General features: G+C 41.7%; 1 protein-coding gene across 2 annotated transcripts in view; it reads left to right on the top strand.

Annotated features, from left to right (window-relative positions):
- Positions 1–773: 773 nt before the first annotated feature.
- STAC (SH3 and cysteine rich domain) overlaps positions 774–10402 on the top strand; it is a 74453-nt gene continuing 64824 nt past the window's right edge. The window contains exon 1 of one of the 2 annotated variants that reach the window (XM_085304155.1): positions 774–1077. In XM_085304155.1, the coding sequence (XP_085160281.1) occupies positions 961–1077 (117 nt within the window). In that variant the 5' untranslated portion in view covers positions 774–960. Of the gene's footprint in view, positions 1078–6021; positions 6068–10402 lie in introns of those variants that run through there. The other variant, XM_085304161.1, reaches the window with a different exon arrangement.

Here is a 10402-nt window from a genome sequence, read left to right as displayed (position 1 = left end):
CTTCTGCCGGTCAACCCGTGGCCCCAAGCGTGACCGCCGGGTGCCGTGTCCTCGCCGGCAGGCCCCTCTCACACGCTTGCTCCTCGCTGCCTGACGGAGTGCGATCCTGCTGGAGCGCGATCGCTATGGCAACCTGCAGGTATCGGATTTGTGCAGCTCCGGGGGACCCCGGTTGCCTGCGTGGTTCTCACGTGCGAGGTGCTCCCCTGACGGCACTTGGTTGTGCTTTGGGGAGGGAAGAGCACATGGAGCCACAGGTGACTTTTCTGCAACAGTGTTTTGGGGGCACAAAGTGAGGGAAACGCTCCTCTTCCTCCTCTGTTTCTAGGGTTCTTTGGGAAAACGTTGGACCTGTAAGAATATAAAGCTGCACTTCAAACTCTGATTAAAAGGTAAAACGCTTGCAAACCTCATGCGGGCTGCACGCCTCTGCGCGTGCACGCGTGCGTTCATGTGCTCAGTACTTTCTTTCACTACTACGRCAGCACACGCTCCTCCAGAGCGACTCAAGGCATCAGCAACACAACTCCTCCCTCCGGTGCCCCGTGCGTGCGAGCAGCTCAGGCTCGCGGCTTGGGCTCGCTCCCGCCCGACCGCGGGGCTGCCAGGCACGACCCCGCTCGGCGCCTCCGGGCTTCGCGCGGAGGGAAGGAGGCACCGAGGCAGGCGCACGACTGACCTACGGCACCAGCAGCTATTTGCTCCCCTTGCAGCAGAATTGCATAGGGGAGGAGGGGGCAGAGGGAGGAGGGAGAGGAAAAGAGAAGGGGAGGAGGAGGAGGAGGAGAAGAAGGGAAAAAAAAGAAAATCCAGAGAATTCCAGCCTGGCAAATATAGTGAAACAGCACGATCAGAGTTCATTCGCTCTAGAAGAGCAGAGAAGAGAGAGGAGGTTAAACTGAGCAAAGGGAGAAAGGTCTGTAGTTCTTTTCCCGATAGGAGCAGTGTTTCAGAGGTAAAATGATTCCTCCGAGCAGCGCGACTGAAGTCAGCGTGGACAGTGTGGAGAAGGAGCACGAAGTGGAGAGCACAGAGCAGCCCCCCTCTCCGGCGTCAACCACCAGCCAGGAATCAAAGGTATTCAGAGAACAGGATTTTCTTCCCTYCCCACCCCCCTTTCTTTGCTTTAAAAAGAGATGTGTTGCTTTGATTTTTATTTGGAGCCCTGTGGCAGGGTCTGGAACAGACTGCTCTAAGCCATCTCCAACCTGACAGTCATACTTCTGAATGCTTGCCGGTCACCTGGGTGGCTCAGGGGTCTGAAACTGGAAAAGACCTGGCKTTTGAGATGTTGGGGTTTGGGGATTTTTTCTTTGTGTTTTCTCTTCCTTATTATGGGGGGTAGCGGTGGAAGGAGAGAGCCAGAGAGGGGATTGATTTCAATTGATATTTTTAGCTATCGTAGGCTCAGAGAAGAGAACTTTGGCTAGGGGGTCAGAGTGTTTCACCYGCCTCACCTCCTTGGCAGACCCATCAGTGAAGTTTCACCATTTAACAAGGCAGCAGTTGAAACAGGATATTAGTGACAGTTTTGGCACAAGAATCCTTATGTTCGCCACTCAAGAAAGGATTTGTTTTTCTAGCCTCTTATTTACTTATTAATTATTAAATGTGGTTCAATTTACCTTGCTGAAAGCCAACATCCAGCTTAAATGGCACGACCTCTAAATTTTTAATTGACTTGTATATGAAAAGTTTTTCTGTTAGATAGTGTGTGACTTGGAAAAGAGAGAGCTAAAAACCTTTCAGAATGAGTGCTCTTTATAGCTTACCTGGATAATGTACTTTTACATATCAATATCATGATAGCATCTGACAGCCCATCCCATGGACAATATTCCTAGTGATGCTATGTGCTGTGCAAATGTGAAAATAGSGAGGTCCTTGTCACCAGGACCTTACAGCAGGGCAGTGCCTTGAGAAACACTGTGTGAACTAAACAGCTGTGTGACAGAGAGAGTTCGTGTTGCCCCTAGYTTAAAGGCACTGGCTGCCTGAGTCTAACGTAGGAAGAATCTACGTTGTTCTGAGTTATAACGAGGTTTCTGCAGAGTGAATTGCAATAATCTGTCTGTGTGGGTAGACTTCTGACGTGGGGTTCAGGATCTTTTTATAGAAGCTATACTCCAAGGAAGAGAGCTAAGGTATTCCCTGCATGAAACAGCCTTTTTAAAAGAAAAAAAGGTCTTACAGCATCAATAGCACCCACTATTCACTATGCACATTCAGCACTACTGGGACATTGCTATGCTATTCCTTGATAATGGGGAGTGACAAGTAAAAGGGTTATTTGTTTAACCTCAGATCCCCAAAGGATCCAGTGCATTGATACCCTAAATCTCCCAGTGAGAGCACTTCCCTGGAGCTGCTGTRTTGTTATTTGGCCAGTGGGAAGACCAGCCCTCTGATGAGGTCCCAGAAGAGAGTGGAGCCTCCATYGGATGGCCGACGCCACCTTCTCACCTGTGCTGGGCTGCGCCGGGGGCCGTGCAGGCTGCRCGCTCCCTCTGCTGCGGCCTTCGCCCCCTGCCCACTGCACGGTTGCAGTGCTTGGGGTGCCGTGCTCACGGTCAGATTGCAACAGTGTGCTTGAGGGACTTCCCTACCAAGCACTGTGCCCAGCCTACACTGGCCAACAGGACTCCTCAAATAAGAGAAAGCAAAGTGCAACGTGCAAGATTCCTTTTGGCTGCTTGCACGTTCAAGGCACTCATATGGATCACAATAGGAATTAGGCACATCTGGCAAAAAAAAAAAAAAAAAAAAAAAAAAGATTTCTCACTGGTTTATAATCAAATGTTGTTATCATCAGTTTTACCAGTCTTGTGAGTGTTTGAAGTGATGCAGGGGAACAGGAGAAAGCTATGACTGTCTGTGCAGATCAGTCGATGCCATTATTTGCATACAGATATTTTCAGTAAATGTATAATCTGTGTATTTACATTTTAAGACTGCAAACATGATCAGAAAGCCTGCTGCATTTTCATTTCAATAGATGGAGTCAAAAGAGGCTTCTGATCACTAGGGTAATGAGATTACATTTGTTTTTTTGTTTCTTGCAAACAGGCGGATGGAGGAATTCTAGGTGATTTTATAAAAATATTGTTTGTACAAATTTTTTTCCAAGGGAATTGATGTGCTTCAGAAGCTAGAGGCTGTGACACATGCATAAGTCAGTGTGTGCCAAGGGCTTGCATGCAAGCTTTTATCTCGCAGTGCCCCTGCTGAGGGAGATATCCTGTCATTCATAGAGAACTCAGCTTTCTTCAGGTACCTCTTCGTTGCATAGAGGAACCACTGCATGTCCACTGCAGTTACTGCAGAAGAGTTTATGCAGCATCTAGTTACTAGGTCTTGTTTCTGTGGCAAAACCCTATTGTGACTCCAAATATAGCAATAGAAACAATACGGATAGCAGCAACCTTCAAAATGCGCTGGAAGCATTTCAGCAGAACAAAAACTTTGCAGAACTAACGTAGCAGAGTTTTCTTGTTTTCAGTTCTGTATAATCATGGACAACTGTGACATATAATCCYTTACAGTACCAAGGTCCAGGAAATGTGTCCAAGCTAGCACACTCCAGACTGTACTCAGGAGATAACATGGAGGACATGCAGTGATTCCTGACTAGCGTGAGTTTGAGAGGCAGAACTGAAATTTGGAAGATCATAAAGCATGACTCTCATACTGTAGTATACTAAAATATACTTCAGTCACACACCTCGTCCAYAGTAATGGCTTTCACTCATAACAAACAGCAAAGCCTCTTGCTATCTCTACCTACGGATCAGGAACATGCTTACAGGTGAGCAAACTCAGATGCTGAAAGTTGAATGACCAGGTCCTCATGCACATACTTCCCTTTATGAGCACCTCAATGCCGGTACTCCAGTGCAGCTGCTCAGAATGAAGAAATTCAGACTAAGTTCAAAACTTACAATATGCCACATTGCCTGGGGCCTAGCAGGAAGCCACAAATGCATTTGTAGAACCTGCCTGCACGTTCTTTGTGGTGTAGTATATATAGTGTCATATAATGTGAATGTATCTTTTGGATTGTGTGTCCTCAGGCACTTTAWGTGCAATACCCTAACACCCTCAATGTATTATCTCATTAATATGATTTCAAATAGGTGTACAAAGTGCAGCAAATACGATAACTARGCTTTCCTGTAGCAATACATATACTGCTGCTGTGTTAAAAATTCCACAGCACAAATTTAGAAATGATGTAAAACCAATAATTAATTTATTAAATTAATTTATTGGCTCCCCAAAACATTTATTTAACACCCATCTACTACTTGAGTGAATACTTAAGGTATATCAGGAAAAGAAATTTCCTAATACATGTAATTGATAATTTTATTATGTGCATATGTTTGTGATTATAGCTCCTGTAGGTATGGGTCCATCATGCCTGTCTTCCAAGAAGAAAAATGGCCAGTTTGTGGAAGAACTTTGTAGATTTTCTTCTCAGCAAGGGAGGAAGTTAGTAGTTAATGAATCCTAATGGGAGATTTCTTCCTGGCAGTAGCAATTAAAAGCACGCTGCACACTTGTACAATCACTGACTGAGCAATATAGAGGAAATCTACTAACAGCAATCAGATCTTATTCCTGATACCTCTTATGTAAAGGTACCTTGGAATTTAATAAAAAATAAAATTTGTGGGCGTATGGTTGAATCTAAAGAAAAGATTCCCACACCTTGTAATATTTCTTTATGATTTGGCATTGTTGGCATGTAACCTTGTTAGCTTTATCCTGACATTTCTATACGGAGAGGAGAGAGCCCATCTGCTGATTTCACTAATAGTGAGTCAAGTCACTATTGCTTTACTTCGAACAACAGCTGGGAGCATTCACAGGCGCTAGAGGTGAACACCTTAGAAAATACCATTCCTATTTTTAAGTTCTAGAGGAGCCTGAGCCTCCGTGATGTTTCAGTTAATATCAGCAGGGTTGGTCAGTACTGCTGATTTTCAAGCTCTTACAGTTTCATTTCAGGCATACTACCACTTGTCAGGTTGTCTCTCATATAGCATGGAAGAGCTGCTGGGTTATCTAGTCCATGCCATTGCAGGCCACCTGTCATGTAGAAGTTACTTGTTTGTAGATACCAGTGGACACCTGTGAAGGCCAAGTCCTCTTTTACCACATAACCCATTTCCATCTACTTTCTAAAAAGTCCTGTTATAGTTGCCTTGTATTGCAATCACAAATATTTGGGTGGGACAGCTGTACATTTTTCCTCTGAACCACAGATTCATTGGACCAACAAATTGCTTACACTTAGGTCAGGTAGACGGGTTGAGTAGCTTGAAGATGAGAAACTAGACCTCTAAATAAATATGGCACTTGGACTATCACAAAATAAATGAGTCTGTCTCAGTTTGACTCTTCTGTACACTGACTAGCCAGTGGCAAGTATGCAGGTAAATGCAGCCAATTATCTTCAAATTCAGTTATGGCAGTTCAGAAAATGTAACGTAATTGTTCAAGCATCAGCTTGTCCTGGTATGTAGTATATAAAGTGGAAGTTGCTGAAAAGTAGTAAGCCAAGAAAAAAGATCCAGCACTTACATTCAAGATGTAGACTTTATTTGTATCCTCAAATTGGCCAAGAAAACTGAACTTACTTTCTTCTCTCCTGTTGGTCCAGTAGAGTAGCATCGTTGACATGAGGTTTTAGAACCAGGTGTTAATATTAGGCACTAAACTAATGTAAACAGCTTGAAACTCTTCGGATTTTAGTAAGACTTCATGGATTTAAATCATGCAGGATTTGTGCTATGGAGCTAAGCAGAGATCTTCCCTGCTTAAAGAGTTAATACTTCATGAGGCTCCATAGATGGTTACTGGTCAATGAATATTTAAAAGAGGCAGGGAGTGTGGCATAGAGTTAGTGTTTCACCCTCCACACTACTGATAAATATCCAGTATGCAAACTACTGCTGCAGTTTTCTTCAAGGAAATATCAAAACAGCTTTAACAAATCCTATGAAAGGCGAAGAAAAGACCAGCTCTCTTTCTTAAGATTAGTTACATGCCGCTGCATAAAATGGTGAGTACATGCTGTGAAGGCAAGACTAAGGAAAATAGTGTTTTTATATGCTACTTTTTGATGAAGTGTTAGAACAAATTACGTGAAGGAAGATTTCATTAAAAGCAAGAAAGTAATATTCTATCTCTATGAATAATTTCTTCAGCACACTTTTTTCTTGTGCTTAGGTTTATTTTGACTTTTATCTACACACATCCTGATTAAAATACTCTGCTGTTGTTTTCTCTGTTCTTAAGCACATCAAGGTAGCACAGGCAAAATTCTCCTCTAACAGACATTTCACAGACATTCTCTTCTAACTACATTTTCTACCTTGCTATCAAAAATGAAGAATATGCCTATTCCCTTCCAACAGCTAAAGATGACTTGACTCAAGTCTTGTGTGGTAAAAATGGATTTACTAAAATATGATAATTTTCACTGAAACAAAACAAACTGTTTTCAAAGCTGGAAGACAGTCTAGTCCTACCATCACAATCTGTTATCCTCTACTCTTTTTCATGAGGTAATCCTGTTGAACCTTAAAAAATAAATTTTTTTTTACCATTACTTCTGAAAGGCTCTCCCAGCATCTGGATGCTCTAATGGATAAGGGACACTGCTGCCAACTCCACTGCCTCTAACTCGAGTCTCACTTTATTTCTCACTAGCTATATTATATATAGCTAGTTTATGTGACATTATACTTTTGATAATGTTACTTTAGCTTAAAAAGCTCTTTTCTACTCTTGGTGCATATCCCTATCATGTAGGAGTAGTCATTTATATCTCTTCCCAGCCTTTTACTTCCTAGACTAAACAAGTGAGGCTGATGTAAGATTAACTCTCCATTCTTCATTTCATTCTAATAATAGATCTATGCACCTGCTTCAATTTTGGATAATCTTTCTTGAAAATCGRTGACAAAAATTGCACACCATGTTATATATGAGGTCTTGTATAATAGCATTAGTACATCAGTATTTTTTCCAGAAATCCTGCTCCTGAAGTTTTTTTAAGGTTGTTACTTCATCTTGTTAGTGYCTCCTAGTCACTCTCTGGTCTACCAGGCACCACAGTGCTTTTTCTCCTCTGTCATTTTCAGTGAACAGAATAGATTAGACTGCCCTGGTCCAGAGCAGGCTGGATCAGCTGTCAGGTGCAATAGCTTGTGTTTGTACTGCTGAACCACGTCACACTTCTGTGATTCCACCACTGAAGCCCAGCTCCTCTTTGGTTTTGACAGTACCYTCACCCTCATGTCAGAAGGAAATGGCCTTCTGCCACTCCTAATCTTTGCACCAAACTCAGTAATAAAAATACAGAGAACAAGATTGGCCCTAAGGCTGGGCCACTGTTGTTCTTTAAAGAACACCACTATCAACCTTGCTTCAACCTAACGCTTCTTTCAACAGAGACCACCTTTCATTGAACTTGCTGTATGTCCCATCTTGTAMCTTCTCTGCTAACCCCCATTTTCTCAATCTTAGGTAATATGTTCCCATTTGGTACCATACAGAACAATTTTAATGAAATTCAAAAAGACTGAAGCTACCATTGACCTAAAACATTGTTTTTGTCTAGAAAAATGTTCATCTTTTCCAAGATAGCTGGTCTTGGATTACTTACCTTTAGTAGACTCTGGTTACATTGTATCCCATTTTCTTTTTACTAATGTTTTTTAATTGCCCTTTCCTTCAAGTTTATTAAGAAGATCTGGTCCTAGACTTGCAAAGTAGGATTTTGCAATGGAAATTATCTGGTTTCTTTTCTCCCTTTGAAAGTAAGATTTTGCAATAGAGATTATCTGGTTTCTTTTCTCTCACCTCAGCAGGTACACTGAACTGCTTTTTTTTAACATCGTATCTCCCATTTCTGCAACTTCTTTTCTATTTTTCATGTTATTTTGTCCCCAGGGTCATTGCTCTTCAAGGAAACTGAGATGAAGTGTTTGTTAGGTTCTCAGCCAGCCATTATCACATTTCTAGTGCACAGCAGCCTATATCCTCTTTTCCTATTCCTAACTTGTATCAATTCATTGATTTTTCCTTAAATACTTTGCAAGGTCTCACTTAACTTTCCTTGGCAATGAGCATAGGTAGACCTAAGCAACATAGGCTGAAAGGTCCAGTTTTATTTGCATAACAGCTTGATGGGTTTTTTTCTCTTTTCCTTTCTATACCTTCCCTCCCCACCATTCTTTGTGGACTCTTTGCTTATTTCCCATATCCTTTTTTTTTAGTAACTCTTCATGCAGCTTGTCAGGAGCATACATCTAGACATTTATTTATTTCTATTCCAGTTTCCAGGTAGTTTTAACATACTTGCTTTGAAGAAATTCTATACCTCCTACACATCCAAGCACATCCAAGTACCTGACAGTTTCCGTTCAGTTGTCTTCATCAGTGAAGCATATCTCTGATCTGATAGCTCAAGGGCAGCAAAGGCCAAGCCTGGTCCAGAACTGGTGGCCATGCAAGTTCAGCAGCACCCRCTGCAAGCCAACACTTGTTAGCTGAGACACAGTGACCTGCTTATGTAGCTATGCTGCTTTCTAGACCAGAGCTAGTATCTTTATGCTGTTCTTGATGCACATTAGTTCAGTCAGGCACCAGCTCAAGCATCTCTGTGTCACTCCAAAGTGTGATGTGGCTTAAAATATATACCCAGGGAACTGAGAGCGCTGATGGCTTGGAATGTCTTCAAGTGAATTTAGCACATCAAAGGCTATCATCTTCTTGAAATCCAAAACTTTGATTAGAGGTTCATTTTCTTCCTTACACTTAATTCGATTTAAATGGAAGTAACTCATAATCACCTGGTCCGAGATTGTTCTCCATGATCTGCCCTTTTTAGACCAGCATTTCTCTTTTTGCCTGCCCAAGCCCTTGCTGTATACTCATGAAAGGTAAAAGATTCCATGAACTCATATTTGGTGAGTTTGTCCTCATCTTTGTCAGACAGAAGACTATTTTTCAGATGCAGATGTGTGAGTTGAATATTCTTCACTTGTATTCAGTGCTGCACAGCCTCTGGTTGCAGAGGCAAATGGTCAATCAAAGTTAAATGAGCACTATCTTTTCCAGGCAGGTGAATGTCTATAGTCTAACTGAAGCACGAGCAAACTTTGCATGTTCATTGCCAAAGATGACCAACAGTGAAAATGAAAATCATAAATCATTGTTTGAATGACTGAAATAAGTTGACATTGATTTTCCTTTGACATATGCATCTTCTCGAGGAAACTCCTCTTAATTCAGGAGAAAGACTGATAGAGTATATGCTCCTTGACATGGAATTTAACACAGAAACTTTCTAAAACTTACCTGCAATGAACGTGAAAAAGACTTCTTGTGTCTGCCATCAGCAGTTATCTATGATGAATAGTTTGCAGATCTTCTTATTTAAAAAAACAAGGCTTTTATGTCTACTCTTGCAGAAACATGTCAGGCACTCAGAGAAGTCTTGTTCATGAGTGTATTTCTTAGCAGATCTGTTTTTAACTGAAGACAGTAGTATACAAAGCATGGACCAATAGAAGCGTCAAATTCAGGGTCTGAGGTGGTCAAACTGTTTAAAATGTCATAACAATAATAACTGCAAGAGAGAGGTGTTTCCCAGCTGCAGGAAAGCTGCAAGTCTTACATGGAATTGCAGGCAGAAGCCTTTAGGTGAGTAACAGTGACAGCTTGAACGGTTTTCTTTTCTTGAAAGAGAAAATGCTCGTTTTCTCAGTGCCATTTAAAAGCTTTATTAAAATGCCACACACACATTGCTTTACTAATAAAGATTATTTTAGAAATCTGCAGTCCTGAATAGAAAAGCAAAATGCATCTGACCTACTGTAACTGATGATTAGGTTTAATTCAGAAAGAAGCAAAATACTATAAACCAGTGTTCACAAAGCTATTAAATTCAGCATTTGGGATATTTTTTCTTAGCTCATTCTTCAGARTAAGACAAAAATGTAGGCTGTGTAGGCACAGCTCAGGTGACAGAGCAAAATCACCCTGACAGGTTGTTACAGCAAATGCTGTTGAATAGGCTCTTARAGCCAGACTTGCATCTCCATTACTCCAACAGTTGACTCCATCAGCTTTTACACTTACTCATGCTCAGTGTGGAAGGCACCAGCTTCTGCTGCCAGAGAATCAGAATTCTCATGTGATGCACATTCGCCTCCTCAAATGTCATGTATGTAGATGTACTTTATTCATTACTGATTTGACAACGTTTACTCGGCCAGTTTAAATGCTGAGGTGTGACGATCCTCAAAACCAAGTGTCCAGGGATTGAATTGAAAATCCTGCTCCAGCTTCACTTGTCTCTGTGCGTAAGCAGGGCGTCTGTCCTCAC

The sequence above is a fragment of the Rhea americana genome, unplaced genomic scaffold (genome assembly GCF_003343005.1).
Source record: "Rhea americana isolate MKP2758 unplaced genomic scaffold, rheAme1 scaffold_100, whole genome shotgun sequence".
In the NCBI taxonomy this organism is placed as follows: domain Eukaryota; kingdom Metazoa; phylum Chordata; class Aves; order Rheiformes; family Rheidae; genus Rhea; species Rhea americana.
Note: the sequence above shows the minus strand (reverse complement) of the source record. Positions and strands in the feature narration are given on the sequence as shown.